The 19943-nt window shown below is 46.6% G+C and overlaps 1 protein-coding gene across 1 annotated transcript; it reads right to left on the bottom strand.

The window, feature by feature from the left end:
* Positions 1–1215: 1215 nt before the first annotated feature.
* On the bottom strand, positions 1216–9898 carry LOC122379055. The gene is made up of 17 exons (XM_043360975.1): positions 9847–9898; positions 9306–9374; positions 9007–9084; positions 8567–8677; positions 8268–8345; positions 7849–7938; positions 7550–7627; positions 7131–7220; positions 6832–6909; positions 6392–6502; positions 5396–5473; positions 4998–5066; positions 4699–4776; positions 4280–4369; positions 3981–4058; positions 3620–3651; positions 1216–1221 (listed from the first exon to the last, which is right to left on the bottom strand). The coding sequence occupies exons 3-17, from the start codon at positions 9080–9082 to the stop codon at positions 1216–1218; spliced, it is 1143 nt and encodes a 380-aa protein (XP_043216910.1). The 5' UTR covers positions 9083–9084; positions 9306–9374; positions 9847–9898.
* Positions 9899–19943: the final 10045 nt, after the last annotated feature.

The following is a 19943-nucleotide window of genomic DNA, read 5'->3' as shown; positions in this document are numbered from 1 at the left end:
GTGGTCCGTCTTACCCCACGTTTTTTCTTGTCTGAGTTTTTGACATGTCCCTCTTTAAGAGCATCCACCACCTAGATGTCTTTAATTTGAAATTTAGTCTTTACACATATCAACAGAGGAAGGATTGAGCATTCCGAAGACTATAAATAATATGAATTACGAGAGCAGTGTAGCAAGATATGCGGCCTCAAACCTTAGCTGGTCCGTCTTACCCCACCTTCCCCTACTATAGCATAAGTGACCAATCTGAGCTGTTTCTACTTTGATATATTGAGCCTGACTCTGGAATAGCCACACTTGAGTGGAACGGATCTAATTGGGACGTGAACTGAATAAATGTATGACTATGACTAAGCAAGTATGAGTAAGCACACAAAATGCAACATAAATCGGTTTCTTGGTTGGTGATATCACGAAAACGTGTTGGCAATAGTCTAATTATGTTACAAAAATGCGTGATAAAATTACTCAAATTAATTTGAAAATTCATAGATGGCGTCAGGGTACCGAAGTTGGCAGGTGAAATCGATCTCCCTTTCTTTTCCGGGGTCCACCTATGATCCACCTGGCACCTCTTGTTCACTTGTGAACCTACAAAAAATGTTCATTTCAATCGCTATTGCATTTGTTATTTTACACACTTAACGTCATGATCTGAGTAGAAAATATTCGCTGTGTGTAATTACTTTCCAATACCTTCCAACATTCACTGGACGCGCCTAGATATTTTTTTAATGTATAGCTTGCAAGTGTTCCAGAACTTAACTGAATTGAGTCACTCCAGGACAATCTAACTATTACCAAGCCGTTCATCAAATGCTACGTTGCATATCAATATCACACCCCTTTTTTGGACGCCTAGATCGTGCTATTATAACCCTCGCCCTGGCAGGGCATTTTTCGTAACGCGGCCTGGGGGGGGGGGGTGATCCGACCTCCTGGCATTTCGAAACTAAACGTCGTAGCGCTTCCCAACAAAGACAAGTCGATTGCTCTTTACGAGTATTCGCGACTGGTGATACCTATATTTTTATCCTAGGTCAATATTTGACACCGTTTTGGCTAGTCAACGATCAAATTACGGGGAAAAGCTAAAATTTTCCAAGCTATTTAGCCAATAATGGCAAATCTATGAAAGATATCAACATGAAACTTTCACGACCGTGTTTCCCAATGAATTAGCAACAAAATGATGCATAGCTCACTGCAGTTCAGTCAATACTGGCGTGACATAGTCCCCGGGAACACGAGAGTCACACCCGCCGCTGGCGAGGACGGTCCTAATTGACCTGAGGTGACCTTGTACAGATCGAGGAACAATTTTGAAAGCATTTAGATGAAGATTGAACCACAGATTCGGATTCAGGACCTCAAGAAACCCCACTAAACACAGACATGCGAGGTCAATGACCTTTGTTGACCTTAGAAATGTCAATATACAATGTAATGTTTCATGTCCTGTCAAAATCTGACATAAGTCACATAGAATAATTTCGTTCTTGTCGATGGGATCGCGTCCAGTTACGCCAGATGTACGATTTTGTCAAAAAGAGTCGGAGGTTTTACCTATTGTGAGGTTATAGCTCGGTGACCTGACATGACCCGAAAATATTTTTTACCGAAAGATTGAGCTGAAAGTTGGCAAGTAGGTAGGCACCCACTAAGCCATGCATATCCATGTGCCAGATTTGGGGTGCTGTTGCACGTGCGCACGTGCAGGGGTCGATTCCAGATCTCGAAGACGGCTGGACCGATTGCGCTCAAATTTGGTACACGGTTAGGGAGCAGTTGGTAGGGTGCCGTGCAAAAGTCAGTTGGGACCCAGTTGGCACGTGCGCACATGCAGGGTGCCGCTTCCAGATCTCGAGAACGGCTGGGCCGATTGCGCTCAAATTTGGCACATCACTAGGGACCGGTTAGTAGGTCTTGGGGTGCAGTGCACAAGTTATTTGGTGGTACCCCTCGCAATTTCGCACGTGCAAGGCCCACCCTCCCGCTCACTTCGTTGGTCGCCCCAAAAGGCGTTTTACTGGTGTGCACGATTACTTTATGAAAATGCTGAAGTGTTGCAAGTGATTGACAAATATTGTCCAAAGCATGCTGCCTTTGTCCAACCAAATTCCGATTTGGGCATAGGACAAAATCGGAATTCTGAAGGTTCAAAATCCAATTGGCACCACTCTAACAGATGTGGTAAGGTTGTGATAGGTTTTACCGAACGGAGATATAGACGATCTGCACAACTGACGAGAGAAGCCAACCTCTGTCAACTGGCTGGTGTGCAGCAAGCAGATATTGATATTCTGCAACGGTTATTTTTGTTGTTGTTTTAATCTTTCTTCAATAAGGTACCTATGTTAGAGCTGTTGTGCCTATTTGTTTATACACCAAACAACATCGGTGATAGCCAGATAACTATTTCATGGCGTGCAAAGAAAGACTGTTCAAGTTACCCAACGGTCGGGTTATTTGAATACACCGTCACTTGACGGAGAAGCAAGGCTTTACTTCACATTTTTCAAAAAATATGTTCAACTTGAAACTTGATGCACTCTATGGCAATGACTCTTGTGAAGTTGTTCTTAGGAAAATAAAAATTTATTTCATTGGCTTCCACTCGCCAAACCCGCTTTTCCTATAGCTCAATCAAGGGATGAATCACTGGGTGGTTCTTTCGACCCCTCCTCACCCTCCTGCAATTGAAGTTAGCCGTTGGCAAAGACACTAATTCGTGCAGGGGCTCATTTTCACTTGTCCTTTTAATGTAATCGGTGACTTAAGCCAGCCGGCCAAATGAACAAAAATCCATACAAACCCAGGTGATGCCACAGGCCCACGGCCCTCATCCTTGTCAGCGTCCACTCCCTCGGCGGCTTGTCAGCGTCCACTCCCTCGGCGGCGGCGGCGGCGGCGGCCCGCCGTGCCGTGCACCGCGGCATGTTACCTCTCGCCGCGTCAGGGGCCGCGGGGCGGGACGCTACCCCCCGCTGCGACAGGCGACCCCTGGGCCTGGGCACCGCCGCGGCGGGCGACGGACGACAATAGCGCAAACAAAGGATGGGGCCGCCAGTCAGCCGGCGTAGTGAATGGGTAAATCCTTACTCGATAACACAGCAGGGACTGCTCCACGAACACGGGCAGGCCGTACGGCAGTAGACATTCGATGGAATAGGCGATTCGGGCGTAGGTCAGCCGGGCGTAGGTCACCCGGGCGTAGACATTCGATGGAGTAGGCGATTCGGGCGTAGGTCAGCCGGGCGTAGGTCACCCGGGCGTAGACATTCGATGGAGTAGGCGATTCGGGCGTAGGTCAGCCGGGCGTAGGTCACCCGGGCGTAGACATTCGATGGAGTAGGCGATTCGGGCGTAGGTCAGCCGGGCGTAGGTCAGCCGGGCGTAGACATTCGATGGAGTAGGCGATTCGGGCGTAGGTTAGCCGGGCGTAGGTCAGCCGGGCGTAGACATTCGATGGAGTAGGCTATTCGGGCGTAGGTCAGCCGGGCGTAGGTCAGCCGGGCGTAGACATTCGATGGAGTAGGCGATTCGGGCGTAGGTCAGCCGGGCGTAGGTCACCCGGGCGTAGACATTCGATGGAATAGGCGATTCGGGCGTAGGTCACCCGGGCTGATCCCTCCGCCTCGACATCGTCAGCTGCGAAATAAATGGACGTCGCAAATTTTAACTGAGGTACCATTCGTAGTTGTTATTCTTTTAATATCTGGTGTATAAATATTTAGGAAAAATATAAAGAACGTCGATCTACGGGGCTCCTATGGGGCATTTAAAGTCCATTCACGGTAAGGTTCCTTCAGCTAAATTGATCCTATGGCCGATTAGACGTCGTAGGCTAAATTTAAAGGAAATCGTACGGGCGGCCCCACGTAACGTGCATTAGCGTCGGGAGACGGCGGGCTTTGCCTAGTTGGTTCCAACGATATGGTGCAACAAAATATGAATCATTAATCAACTATGTCGCTTACCTAGTGGCAGGGCAGGCAAGACGGGGTGAGAGGGACGCCTGGTGGCGGCGTCGGTCGGGCCTCGATCGAGATCCATGCCTGCGAAATACAAGTGATGGTCATTATGCGATACTGGTCCAGTGAGAGTAAAACCACACAACTAACAAGCACGCTTAAAACCATGTAAGAACATGTGAATGATTTCTGAGACACTAGCTTCAAATTTGATGAGTTGAGGGTAGAGTAGCCTGATTACGTCAAACACTGAAAATATAAATCAGTAACAGTTCAAGCGATCGCCTATCAACGATATCGCTTACCCTGTGTCGAGGCCGGCGGAACGACATCGTCGCCGTTAGCGGAACAGCCGTCCGCCTTAGCGTAACAGCCGTCCGCCTCGACATCGTCACCTGCGAAATAAACGGACGTCGCAAATTTTAACTGAGGTACCATTCGTAGTTGTTATTCTTTTAATATCTGGTGTATAAATATTTAGGAAAAATATAAAGAACGTCGATCTACGGGGCTCCTATGGGGCATTTAAAGTCCATTCACGGTAAGGTTCCTTCAGCTAAATTGATCCTATGGCCGATTAGACGTCGTAGGCTAAATTTAAAGGAAATCGTACGGGCGGCCCCACGCAACGTGCATTGGCGTCGGGAGACGGCGGGCTTTGCCTAGTTGATTCTAACGATATGGTGCAACAAAATATGAATCATTAATCAACTATGTCGCTTACCCAGTGGCAGGGCAGGCAAGACGGGGTGAGAGGGACGCCTCGTGGCGGCGTCGGTCGGGCCTCGATCGAGATCCATGCCTGCGAAATACAAGTGATGGTCATTATGCGATACTGGTCCAGTGAGAGTAAAACCACACAACTAACAAGCACGCTTAAAACCATGTAAGAACATGTGAATGATTTCTGAGACACTAGCTTCAAATTTGATGAGTTGAGGGTAGAGTAGCCTGATTACGTCAAACACTGAAAATATAAATCAGTAACAGTTCAAGCGATCGCCTATCAACGATATCGCTTACCCTGTGTCGAGGCCGGCGGAACGACATCGTCGCCGTTAGCGGAGCAGCCGTCCGCCTCGACATCGTCACCTGCGAAATAAACGGACGTCGCAAATTTTAACTGAGGTACCATTCGTAGTTGTTATTCTTTTAATATCTGGTGTATAAATATTTAGGAAAAATATAAAGAACGTCGATCTACGGGGCTCCTATGGGGCATTTAAAGTCCATTCACGGTAAGGTTCCTTCAGCTAAATTGATCCTATGGCCGATTAGACGTCGTAGGCTAAATTTAAAGGAAATCGTACGGGCGGCCCCACGCAACGTGCATTGGCGTCGGGAGACGGCGGGCTTTGCCTAGTTGATTCTAACGATATGGTGCAACAAAATATGAATCATTAATCAACTATGTCGCTTACCCAGTGGCAGGGCAGGCAAGACGGGGTGAGAGGGACGCCTCGTGGCGGCGTCGGTCGGGCCTCGATCGAGATCCATGCCTGCGAAATACAAGTGATGGTCATTATGCGATACTGGTCCAGTGAGAGTAAAACCACACAACTAACAAGCACGCTTAAAACCATGTAAGAACATGTGAATGATTTCTGAGACACTAGCTTCAAATTTGATGAGTTGAGGGTAGAGTAGCCTGATTACGTCAAACACTGAAAATATAAATCAGTAACAGTTCAAGCGATCGCCTATCAACGATATCGCTTACCCTGTGTCGAGGCCGGCGGAACGACATCGTCGCCGTTAGCGGAGCAGCCGTCCGCCTCGACATCGTCACCTGCGAAATAAACGGACGTCGCAAATTTTAACTGAGGTACCATTCGTAGTTGTTATTCTTTTAATATCTGGTGTATAAATATTTAGGAAAAATATAAAGAACGTCGATCTACGGGGCTCCTATGGGGCATTTAAAGTCCATTCACGGTAAGGTTCCTTCAGCTAAATTGATCCTATGGCCGATTAGACGTCGTAGGCTAAATTTAAAGGAAATCGTACGGGCGGCCCCACGTAACGTGCATTAGCGTCGGGAGACGGCGGGCTTTGCCTAGTTGGTTCCAACGATATGGTGCAACAAAATATGAATCATTAATCAACTATGTCGCTTACCCAGTGGCAGGGCAGGCAAGACGGGGTGAGATGGACGCCTCGTGGCGGTGTCGGTCGGGCCTCGATCGAGATCCATGCCTGCGAAATACAAGTGATGGTCATTATGCGATACTGGTCCAGTGAGAGTAAAACCACACAACTAACAAGCACGCTTAAAACCATGTAAGAACATGTGAATGATTTCTGAGACACTAGCTTCAAATTTGATGAGTTGAGGGTAGAGTAGCCTGATTACGTCAAACACTGAAAATATAAATCAGTAACAGTTCAAGCGATCGCCTATCAACGATATCGCTTACCCTGTGTCGAGGCCGGCGGAACGACATCGTCGCCGTTAGCGGAACAGCCGTCCGCCTTAGCGGAACAGCCGTCCGCCTTAGCGGAACAGCCGTCCGCCTCGACATCGTCACCTGCGAAATAAACGGACGTCGCAAATTTTAACTGAGGTACCATTCGTAGTTGTTATTCTTTTAATATCTGGTGTATAAATATTTAGGAAAAATATAAAGAACGTCGATCTACGGGGCTCCTATGGGGCATTTAAAGTCCATTCACGGTAAGGTTCCTTCAGCTAAATTGATCCTATGGCCGATTAGACGTCGTAGGCTAAATTTAAAGGAAATCGTACGGGCGGCCCCACGCAACGTGCATTGGCGTCGGGAGACGGCGGGCTTTGCCTAGTTGATTCTAACGATATGGTGCAACAAAATATGAATCATTAATCAACTATGTCGCTTACCCAGTGGCAGGGCAGGCAAGACGGGGTGAGAGGGACGCCTCGTGGCGGCGTCGGTCGGGCCTCGATCGAGATCCATGCCTGCGAAATACAAGTGATGGTCATTATGCGATACTGGTCCAGTGAGAGTAAAACCACACAACTAACAAGCACGCTTAAAACCATGTAAGAACATGTGAATGATTTCTGAGACACTAGCTTCAAATTTGATGAGTTGAGGGTAGAGTAGCCTGATTACGTCAAACACTGAAAATATAAATCAGTAACAGTTCAAGCGATCGCCTATCAACGATATCGCTTACCCTGTGTCGAGGCCGGCGGAACGACATCGTCGCCGTTAGCGGAACAGCCGTCCGCCTTAGCGGAACAGCCGTCCGCCTCGACATCGTCACCTGCGAAATAAACGGACGTCGCAAATTTTAACTGAGGTACCATTCGTAGTTGTTATTCTTTTAATATCTGGTGTATAAATATTTAGGAAAAATATAAAGAACGTCGATCTACGGGGCTCCTATGGGGCATTTAAAGTCCATTCACGGTAAGGTTCCTTCAGCTAAATTGATCCTATGGCCGATTAGACGTCGTGGGCTAAATTTAAAGGAAATCGTACGGGCGGCCCCACGCAACGTGCATTGGCGTCGGGAGACGGCGGGCTTTGCCTAGTTGATTCTAACGATACGGTGCAACAAAATATGAATCTTTAATCAACTATGTCGCTTACCCAGTGGCAGGGCAGGCAAGACGGGGTGAGAGGGACGCCTCGTGGCGGCGTCGGTCGGGCCTCGATCGAGATCCATGCCTGCGAAATACAAGTGATGGTCATTATGCGATACTGGTCCAGTGAGAGTAAAACCACACAACTAAAAAGTACGCTCAAAACCATGTAAGAACATGTGAATGATTTCTGAGACACTAGCTTCAAATTTGATGAGTTGAGGGTAGAGTAGCCTGATTACGTCAAACACTGAAAATGTAAATCAGTAACAGTTCAAGCGATCGCCTATCAACGATATCGCTTACCCTGTGTCGAGGCCGGCGGAACGACATCGTCGCCGTTAGCGGAACAGCCGTCCGCCTTAGCGGAACAGCCGTCCGCCTCGACATCGTCACCTGCGAAATAAACGGACGTCGCAAATTTTAACTGAGGTACCATTCGTAGTTGTTATTCTTTTAATATCTGGTGTATAAATATTTAGGAAAAATATAAAGAACGTCGATCTACGGGGCTCCTATGGGGCATTTAAAGTCCATTCACGGTAAGGTTCCTTCAGCTAAATTGATCCTATGGCCGATTAGACGTCGTAGGCTAAATTTAAAGGAAATCGTACGGGCGGCCCCACGTAACGTGCATTAGCGTCGGGAGACGGCGGGCTTTGCCTAGTTGGTTCCAACGATATGGTGCAACAAAATATGAATCATTAATCAACTATGTCGCTTACCTAGTGGCAGGGCAGGCAAGACGGGGTGAGATGGACGCCTGGTGGCGGCGTCGGTCGGGCCTCGATCGAGATCCATGCCTGCGAAATACAAGTGATGGTCATTATGCGATACTGGTCCAGTGAGAGTAAAACCACACAACTAACAAGCACGCTTAAAACCATGTAAGAACATGTGAATGATTTCTGAGACACTAGCTTCAAATTTGATGAGTTGAGGGTAGAGTAGCCTGATTACGTCAAACACTGAAAATATAAATCAGTAACAGTTCAAGCGATCGCCTATCAACGATATCGCTTACCCTGTGTCGAGGCCGGCGGAACGACATCGTCGCCGTTAGCGGAACAGCCGTCCGTCTTAGCGGAACAGCCGTCCGCCTTAGCGGAACAGCCGTCCGCCTCGACATCGTCACCTGCGAAATAAACGGACGTCGCAAATTTTAACTGAGGTACCATTCGTAGTTGTTATTCTTTTAATATCTGGTGTATAAATATTTAGGAAAAATATAAAGAACGTCGATCTACGGGGCTCCTATGGGGCATTTAAAGTCCATTCACGGTAAGGTTCCTTCAGCTAAATTGATCCTATGGCCGATTAGACGTCGTAGGCTAAATTTAAAGGAAATCGTACGGGCGGCCCCACGCAACGTGCATTGGCGTCGGGAGACGGCGGGCTTTGCCTAGTTGATTCTAACGATATGGTGCAACAAAATATGAATCATTAATCAACTATGTCGCTTACCCAGTGGCAGGGCAGGCAAGACGGGGTGAGAGGGACGCCTCGTGGCGGCGTCGGTCGGGCCTCGATCGAGATCCATGCCTGCGAAATACAAGTGATGGTCATTATGCGATACTGGTCCAGTGAGAGTAAAACCACACAACTAACAAGCACGCTTAAAACCATGTAAGAACATGTGAATGATTTCTGAGACACTAGCTTCAAATTTGATGAGTTGAGGGTAGAGTAGCCTGATTACGTCAAACACTGAAAATATAAATCAGTAACAGTTCAAGCGATCGCCTATCAACGATATCGCTTACCCTGTGTCGAGGCCGGCGGAACGACATCGTCGCCGTTAGCGGAGCCACCGCCCAGTTCGACATCGTCTCCTGGAAAAAATGGACGTTTACTTATCGATTTATTTATTTATTCATTCCTCGCTCCAACAGTTCATTCCACCCCATTACTGGAGGGCTCCTACTCCGCCTCAGGGCTATGGCTCATGCAGTAGCCCACCCCGCTTCTGAGGGTCACAGGCCGGGACGCCGGTCCGGGCGGCACTGGGAATCGAACCCAGGTCCTCCCGACCCCTAAACGGCTCCAACCTTCTGCGCTACCACGTTGGAAACGTATTGTGATATATTCGTTGACGCTAGGACCAATTTGAAGCAAAACTATGGAATGGATTATGGGGACCACGTACAACCCTTGACTTAGAGCAGTTTCAGAGAAATGGTGAACGTTGGGTGCCGCAGGATTCATGCTTTCGGGGAAACCGTCAGGTGGCAAACGGCACCTAGCCGTCTCTCCCCATACACGCATACACACACATTCCGGTGCCGGTATGAACAGGAAACTTACCTCGAAGGAAAGCGGCGATCAATGTAGGATTGAGGTTCCTCTCGGGTTCCCACGTCCTCTCGCTGACAAGGAAAGAAATTGATGAATGATATGAAATGGCTCACAACAACAGCTAGTATGTTAAATGGCATTTCTAAGACGAGTGTCTCGGTTAAAAGAGTTGTAGAGCAGAGAAAAGAATGGGTTTGGTGATGCTGCTGGCATTGTGCATTTGGTAAGGGGCCTTGAAGTGGCCTTTCCTATACGCCGAGATACATAGGGCGAATGAAAAGTTTTGAGCCTAACATAGTTACAGGTGACGCAGATAAATGAAACTTTAGTCACATATTTTGCCACTATTTATATGGGTGGACACCAAATTGTGAAGTCCTATCACTTTTTTTCCTCACTTTTTAAGCGCCTTGAATAATGTTATTTTGGGTAAGTGCTCCCGGTGTCAATGACGTCATTATTTTTTGTGAAGCGTCATCCAGTCAGTTTTTTCTTTAGGTTTAGAGAGAAATAGACACCCTAAGAATGCCAATGCTGGTGAAAAGATTTAATTTGGGATAAATTGGAAGGTTCAGTAAGTGATTTTTTACATTGCAACCAGTGAAAAATATCCCGACGCATTGCTCTGGTGAAACATGGCCAATTTTGTCAGCATTGTAGTTCTGATATTCCTGATTTTCTAGCAAAGGTGCATCAGTGGGTCATCCTAGTAATGTCCAATTACAGTAAGACCCTTTGAAAGGAAGTGCAATTGCAAGACATATCATTTATTTCCCCAATTACTGAACACTTCCCTCCTTGTTGTGACTCTGACATTCAATTTTTCAGATTAGAGTAGAGACGTGCTTTCACTGACTCCACTGTTCTTCCGATTCTGGATTGAAGTGAAACACCCACAGTTTATCAACGGTAGCGAAAAGTGACTTTAAATTCTCAGAATCTGCTTCAACTAGCGCCAGATGTCAGTACACGTGTCTCGTCGTGCTCTGCAGTAAAAAGCCGAGAGGCCCAATGGCAGAGACCTTTCTCATGTCATACCCTTTGGTAAGAATGTCGCCAGCTTGCTCCTGGGAGATGTCCATTCTTACCGCTATCTGATTAGGTCACAGTCTTGGATCCAGCATCCCCACCCCTAGAGCAGGATCAGTGTTTTCGGATTTTGTCACATTCTAGGGCATTTTTATATTTGTTCATCTTGGACGCTGTTCCTGCCTTGCTTGAAATTAGCAGCTCAAACCATAACAGTGCCATATGATGGGCCACAACCAATAAGTTTATATACTTCTTAATTTCAGATGAAGGCATGCCTTTCAGATCGCAATACTTTATAAAAGCTCGGTTCTCGATTTTCTCCCTTTTCACCGAACGCGGAATCTTCTTCACTTTAACGGGCTCTAAAAACGAAACAAAAAGGAATAGGATTTCAAAACTTGGTGTACACACATAAAAATAGTGGCAAAATATGTGACCAAATTTTCATTAACCTGCGTCACCTGTAACTGTGTTAGGCTCAAAACTTTTCATTCACCCCACGTATCCCTTTAGCATTATCCTAACCATGCAGGAAACATTGCACGTGATCTTTCCTGCACTGTTTTCCAGCGCGGGTTGATGACCTACAGTTCTGGTGATTTTATAATAAAATTATTTTTAAAAGGTGACGTAAATAATAAAATGGCGAGTTTGTGAATGGATAGCGGAACGACGTATAGAAAATATCTTACTGAAGTTGCTCTGGAAGAAAAATGGAAACCTCGGCCTTCAAACAATATCCAGCAATTGGCTACGCCTCGTGCCTACAATTTTTTAAAGACCTCGGTTTCCATTTTTCTTTCCCAGAGCCGTTCAGTAATATATATTCTCGCATTTACACCACATTTGATGAGAATCTTATTGACTCTAAAATAAAGAGCAAACGTAGCAATCGTTATGAAACAAGTGAATACCAGGATAAGATGCAACTAACTTATACACCTTTGTGCACAAAGTTAACGTCTGTTTCAACTTCATCCCAACTTACTTGAAACCTTGCCATTTTATGAGGAACAGTTTGCTTTTTTCATCGTAGGACAGAATCCTTTCGACGAAAAAATATTCCTGAAAAAGGACAAATATTAACAGAACTCAGGCATATCCCATTATTGACGAGCAATTGTCGGTTCGCTGAAACTGAAAGCACGGAATTGACAAAGGAAACTAAATAAAAAGGAAAGCCAGCAGAAACCAGCGACTACACTTTCAAAACACGCCCAGCTGAGCATGAACAAGAGGCGCATCGGCTACAACTGTGCAGATTCAACACACACAATGACAATTAACCCGACTCATATCACTGCAAAATTTCAAACTATTTACTTACCTCAATACTACGCTTCTTCTTCTTTGGACGTGTAAATGCACTTCGTTTACGTTTCATGGCTCTGGAACATATGGCAAATAAAAAAGAAAACATTTATTGAATGGCAACTAATTTCAACAGCACCCCTACACTACCTGTTACATTACTACCTGTAATGTAACTAGGTACCTGGGTACGGAGTAGTCATTTATTACCGTTATCAATGTCTAAAAATTAGTCCTAAAATTTGAAAATGGGGGTCAAAAACACATTTTCAGATGAATTTCGAGATCCACATGCATTCAATTTTTTACACCCAGTGCACCTCTGGAGTGCCCATGGCATCAGAGTGAGGCTACGATGTGATTGCTCCCCCCCCCCCGCAAATGAAAAGTGGGAGGGCATTTCCATCCCCCTGTTTCTACGCGTATACACTTGTTTTTCTCTCGTCGCGACGAATCGGGGCATATTCCAATTTAGCTGAAAACGTCACATTCAAAATGTGATTTCTGATTGATGTGATGAAATGTGATATTTGATTTCACTTTATCAGTTCTAAGCAATAAATTGGCAGCTTATATCACTTGAAGTACCTTGCAATAATGTCAAACCTCACCAAATCAGAGTCTGCATTAAATTGTGTAACACTGACATGATGGAGGGTTCGTAATTCGTATGCTCACCAAAAATAGAAAATTTCTGAACAGAAGCAACATACTTCAACCAAGCTCTCAAATTTAGCATGCACCTAAAAACAAAGCATGCAAAATGGACTGGACAGTTGAAATAGCATTTAATACTGAAGCAATGAACTTTTCAATAGGTAGTTCCGAACTGTGGATCCACCCATGGGCTCCGCCACCAGGGGGGACGGGGGACGTGACCCCCCCCAATATTTTTCATTTTTAACATTACGCCTATGGGTGCTGCATGGAAAGAATTGACTTCGAACGGCCTTTGCACCCCCAACCATCGGGTCGTGATGGAGCCCTTGGATCCACCTCACTTGAATTTTACTTTTCAGCCATGCTGCCCACTTTCCCCAGTGCCAAAGTTGGAGTTCTTCAACCGAATAGGCAGACCAGCATGCTTCAAATTCAGATGCCTTTTCAGATTCCTTTGTTCACCATTGAACTTGCACCCCTCATAACCACATTGCACCTTTTTTGGGAGGCAATAGACGAACGAGTCATTGTAAGTAGTAAGTACCTACTCTAAGCCACACTGATAATTTGAACCAAGCCTTTAACAGATCGAAATCTATAAACTTATACGTTAACTCACAGTACTTAAACAAGAATCCCAATCAAAAGTCAATTAATTTATTTGTGGGGAGCGCCTCAGACGGTGCTGAGTCCCCACAGTGTCCCAAAATTATATTTTTGCTTGGGTGTCGGAGGGGAATATTTGTCACTACAAAGAAGGCTGGGAGTGGAAAATTACTAGTCAGAACGGTACAAAAAGAGCGGAAAACAGGGATCATTAATTTGTTTGTGAATGTTGGAGGATGTGGGAGCTGCTTTATAAGATAATTGAATCGAATGTGGAGGGAGGTAAAAGGTACATGCAGATGCTCTATTGGTAAAATAGGGAGTAAAAAATTGCTCAGGATAATTGCAGGTGAGTGAAAAATTATTTTGATTTGGATGTCACTTCCCACCCAAACTGGCAAACTTTGGGACACTGAGTCCCCAGGCCCAGCATGTTGGGATATTAATTCGTGGGTGTTCTTGAAAATACAAAAATAAGTGGAAAATGAGTGGCCGGTCAGTAAATGCTGTTTCAGTGGGGGAAACTGTGGTCAAATCTTCCATTTTTGGAAGGACCTTCCATAAATGAGTATGCATTTTCCAAAAATGGAAGGCTTTCAAAATTGGAAGGCCTAATCTCAGTGTTCCCAACTGTGATTCCCATCCTTTGATTTAAGTTACAGCCTTTTTAAATGTGTAACTTTAACAGTTTATTTTGCCATTTATGATCATTGATGTAAGGAGAAGCAGCAGTGCTAGTGTTGGTAATACAGGGATGCTATATCAATGTACATAGTGATATAATAGCATGGTGTCCTAATGCACTGCTCTTTTTCTACTTCTAGAGGACACATAGAAATTCATAAGAGAAAACAGCTGGTCAATAACCAACCAGGAGGAACACAGTTATAGTCCTGACAAAAAATGGTTTAAATTAAACTTACTATTCCTCATATACATTGAAGATCCATGCTCCTTCGATAGAAAGTAACACGAAAAATGGCGCAGCAACGCCTATTTAATTCGTCCCATATTCCGGAAAAAAAAAAAACATTGAAAAATGACGAGACCTCCACCCAAATGTTTGGCAAAAGCCCTAAAAACTTGAAATCAACCATGCAATATGCTAATAAATGCAGAAAACAGCAACAAATACATGTTTTACTCGCCACTACCCTCCCGGGACCGCCGCACGCCGCCCCGACAATTCCGCACTGTAAACAAGTCAGCGGTATCGAACAAGCATGGCCCGTCACTAAAGTACTTTTAAGGATATTTACTTTTCGTTTTTGATGCTTTTTGCTTACAAAATGTTTAGGATATTTACTTTTCGTTTTTGATGCTTTTTGCTTACAAAATGTTTGACAGTCTTATAAAACCATCGTTTGTCGGTAAATTTTTGTCAATTTTCCACGACTCATTACTTTGAAAAATTACATAAAATACATCCACGCTAAGATTAAGACATCCACGCTAGATTATGGACACTTCACTATGGCGAATTGAAAGCGACCAGGGGCGATAGTCACATTTGCCGCATGTTCGGCGGAAATCGGTAAGTTCCAACATATGCGCAACATTTTCTATATTTGGGTACGATGACGTCGTCAGCGTACCCATTTTTGGAAGATGCGTACCCATATATGGAAATTCGGTAAAATTACAGAAAGAGTCCGATTCACTTTTCAGACATAAATTTTGAACATTCTTACACTATTGGACATCCTGAATCTAGATATGATACTTACATGTGGCGGAAACGTAAAAAACACAAAAAAAAATCCAACGGTCACACCCTCATTCACATCACACAAGCCAGCCACGTGCGCACTCACCGGCGCAAATGAGACGATAAACGCCGCCGTCAAGGCCGCCGTATTAAAAATATTTGCTGCCATTTCTGGTAAAACAATTGCGCAACGTATATTATGAAAGTGACGTCAAAATAACAAAACATGAAAAAATTGTGGTATATGGGAAAGAAAACACCAGAAAATTGTCGGAATCTAATCTAACATAACCTAATCTAACCTTACCTAACCTGACCTACTGATATTTGCCTACCGGGGGAAAAAGAAAAAAGTTACTCGCATGAATAGATTGCAAGCAATGGTAAGTCAAATATTTTTAGGTTAAGCAATTGTGCATCAGGCTTCAGGCCTTCGGCCTGAAGCCAGATACACAACCGCTTAACCTAAAAATATTTGACTTACCATTGCCTGTAATCTCTTCTAAGGCATTGCCTTCGGCACTGCACCGCTCCGCTACGAGTATTTTTATGACGTCACTTCATAACGAAATTGAATAGCATCTGTATGTAATGTGTATGTTTTCACTCAACCTTGAAGTTTATCCTTTAAACGCAGGTGATGGTGGCAGGAGGAATGCTGGGCGCCTGTTGGTGACGGTAAATATTGCACGCGTGTATTGCACTTGGTTGCGCCATGAATAATTATAAGAAATGAACTCAGGAGGTCAAAATGTATCATGTGGTATGGCTTTTATAATGACATTATGGATCGGACTCTTTCTGTAATAATACCGAAAATTCTTCCAAAAATGGAAGGCTTCCAAAAATGGAAGATTTGACCACAGTTTCCCCGACTGAGACTGGTTTAGATGTTGAGCTGTTGAGAAATGTTGAGAAAACACTAGATTAGATGACACAGGTTATTATTACGTTAAATTGAAGTACAGGCAAACGAGCAAAGCAAAAGTTAGAGATAAATACAAGAAAATTCGAGTTCAATAACAGAGACAACAGGCACACACGCGCAAAAAAAAAAATACGGAATGCGGCGGAAGACGCTAACTTGGTTAGAGATGAAAGAAAAGACAAGATTGATAAGAAAACTAGGTTTAGGCAGTGAGTTAATGATTTCAAATCAAGCAAACTTTACTTACAAAGAGCACAGAAAGTAAAATCATACGAGAAAAGGCAAAATTGACATGAAACAATATTAAATTTGAGTTACTTTACGTTATATCGGTTTCATCACTAAAAGCAAACAATACAAAGGCGGCGCGTCGGTTATAAAACACAACATAAGACACTAAAATACTGCAACAAATGTTCTGCTCCGCCACACATTCACACCCACTGAGATCTCGAGGCGAGCACCGCAACCGTCGTCAACCACGTGCTATGTAATGTTGATGTTGAAGCCAAGGCCATGGCCCTGGCCCTGTTTCACCGGTGATAGCAGCACGCCGATTTTACGACTTGTCAAATTGGGTTTCCATGGAGACATCAACAGGCCCATTGCTCCAACACTACCACAAGTGTGACGTCAGCTCGCGCATTTTGATAGCAGCGTGGTAGCAGCAGCCCGTGAAACACCGCCCCTGGCCCTGTTTCACCGGTGATAGCAGCACGCTGCTTTTACACGTGTCAAATTGCCCGTCAAACACCGCCCCTGTTTCACGGGCGGTGTTTCACGGGACGCTGCTACCACGCTGCTATCAAATTGCGCGAGCTGACGTCACACTTGTGGTAGTGTTGGAGCAATGGGCCTGTTGATGCCTCCATGGAAACCCAATTTGACACGTGTAAAAGCAGCGTGCTGCTATCACCGGTGAAACAGGGCCACGGGCGCTAGCAGCGCGCTGCCAGCGCTTTTCGCGAGCTGACGTCATATAGTCACGTGACACTAAGGACCTTTTGTGTAATCCGTGAGCTCCTTCATAGCTGCGGTTAGAACAGAGTTGCTGTCGCGTTGAACGCAAATGCAGGGGTGTCGATTTTTCAAAATGGTTGGGGGTGCTCAACCCCTGCCCCGGGTGACAGATTGCAGCTTTGCCATGCGGCACAACCGTACAAGGCGGGGTTGTTTATCCCCATAAGGTACTGATAATGCCGGGATTTCTATATACTAACATTTCCCAAGGGCAGAACGTTCTTCTTGAAAATCATTCTGCTCGTCCTAGTACTTGGCTACCTGATTACATAAACATCTTTCCGAAAAAAATATATTTGCCGGCAGCATGGCAGCAGCCCCGACACCTCTGTAATAAGGTGACAGAAACCAATGACTGTGATTGGCACCGGTGCAGCAGCCGCTGCGGTCCGCAGGGGCGGACATTGCGCGGAGGCAACGGTAGCTACGAGGCTCTGGCGGTAATCAGACGATCCCAATATCGATGAAAAATGACAGGTGATCGCATTTGGATATTTACGGGTTTACGATTTTCCCCAGTGGCGTAGCCAGGTGGGCCGTGAGGCACGTCCCCCCCCCCCCATCAGGTTCGGGCCTCAGGGTCCCCTCGGGTTATTCGGGCCTGATGGGCCCTGAGGCGCCAATTGGCCGCTAAGGGTCAATGCTGGCCATATTTGGACATAGAAGGGATCCACGGGGCTCGTAAAAACCCCTCATGGGTGGGCCCACAAGTACCAACACTAAGATCTCCACAAGGGCCCCAAGCCAGTCTCTGAGGGCCACTTGGTGGCCTCTGAGGGCCCCTTACCGGCTTCGGAGGGCCACATGTCGGACTATGGGGGGTCTTAACCGGCCTATTCTCAGCCAGCAAATTTGGTCCTGGCCGTAGCTGGTCTTACTCTGGCTAGCTCCGGCATTTGCTCCGGCTAAAGTACGGGCAAGGTCTGGGGCTCTTCTGGAGCTGACACACGATACCGGAGCTCGCCCGCATCACAGCCGGACTTATGCCGCATCAGCCGTGCCGTACCTCCACCGTACCTACTTCAGCAACAGTAAGCCAGAGCAGCTATGAGGTGCAGCCGGACCTGGTCGTAGGGAGCCGGACTTGAGCCATGGCAGGGAGTCTGACTTGAGCCATGGACTTGGCGGTTCGGAACCATAACAACCCGGGAGCGCTACGGCATATACTGGCTAGCCGGAATAGAGCCGTATCGACCCAAACCCCGGATCTGACGGCGATACCCTTGTCAGTTACCAGCGACCCTGACGGTCCCACACAGGTGACTCGGAGGGTCACAGCGGCGTCTGAGAGCACCATGTCCGGTCTCTGAGAACCCCACAAGGCTCCTGAAGGCACCGGTGACCTCTTGATATCTTCTTGTCGGCCTATGAAGGGTCCGTTCCGTAACAGCAGTTCTGAGGGCCACACGCGCGCCTGTGATGGCCCTAAACCAGTGTCTCTGAGAGCCCCCACAACGGCGCCTGTGAGGGCCATCACCGGCAACTGTGGAGCACCTACACCGGTGCCTCCGAGGGCCATACATTGCCATATCTGAGGGCCCCGCACTAGTGCCTCTTAAGGCCCTATATCGGCGGCTCTGAGGGCCCAACACCGTCGCTTCTGAAGGCCCCACAAGCAGGGATGCGGAGCCGGAGCCGGAGCTGGAGCCGGAGCCGCCGGAGCCGGTATATTTTGCCCGGAGCTGGAGCCGTGAAACAACACAGCCCGGAGCCGGAGCCGGAGCCGGAGCCGGAGCCGTCAAAAAGGGGCGACTCCGGCTCCGAGGAAAAAAAATATTGACCTAACTCGGTTTGACAGTACAAAGCAGTAAAACATGTGGTATTCCAAATATCCTTGTTATGCAGATACAGAAACAACGTGTGCCAATCCAATCGCCTTTTTCTTCCACCCGTATTTAATTAATCGCATAGGGAATGTACTGAGTAGGAGCCGGAGCCGGAGCCGGAGCTGCCGGAGCCGGACCATTTTACTCGGAGCCGGAGCCGGAGCCGGAGCCGTATTGACATTTCACCCGGAGCCGGAGCCGGAGCTGGAGCCGATTTTTTCTCCGGAGCCGGAGGGAGCCGTCTGAAATTTCCACGGCTCCGCATCCCTGCCCACAAGTGCACATATGACGGCCACCCACCGGTGACATTTGAAGGCCCCACACCGGCGACTCTGAGGGCCCCATCGGCGTCTGAGTCCGTGCCGGTCTCTAAAGACGACCCCACAGGGTTTCTGAAGGTACCACCGGCATCTGATGGCCCTTTGCCGGCCTCTGAGGGCCCGTCGCCGGTATCTGGAGCCCCCTGCCGGCTTGTAAAGGGTACGCGTTATCAGCTCTAAGGGTCAGACACTCGTGTACGACGGACCCACACCAGTGTCTCTGCAGTCTGCAAATTAACGTCTTTTTTCGCCCTTCTTCTTAAGACTAACTTTTCTTTTCTTTACATTTTTATTTCATGCATTGTAAATTGCGTAATTGTTTTATTTTTAGTAGTGAAAGACTGCGGAACCAATTATTTTCCTCAAGCAGAGTTAGTGGGAGTTATTGAGGGACAAAATAATTGGGGGTGCTGACTGGAACATTTGGGGGTGCCCAGAAAACCATTGGGGGTGCTCATTTGAGCATTGGGGGTGCTGCAGCACCCCCAAAAGTATACAAATCGACACCCATGCGCAAATGTATCAGCAACTCTGTTCCATTCGCAGCTATGGGCTGCCAGCGCTTTTCGTGAGCTGACGTCCTACGGTCACGCGACACTAAGGACGGTTCGTGTCATCTGTGAGCTCTTTCATTACTGCGAATGGAACAGAGTTGCTGTCGTATTGAAAGCAAATGTATCAGCAACTCTGTTCCA

This window comes from Amphibalanus amphitrite, unplaced genomic scaffold (assembly GCF_019059575.1).
Source record: "Amphibalanus amphitrite isolate SeventyFive unplaced genomic scaffold, NRLGWU_Aamphi_draft 000000F_arrow, whole genome shotgun sequence".
Lineage (NCBI taxonomy): Eukaryota > Metazoa > Arthropoda > Thecostraca > Balanomorpha > Balanidae > Amphibalanus > Amphibalanus amphitrite.
This window is presented reverse-complemented; position numbering and strand designations above follow the sequence as displayed.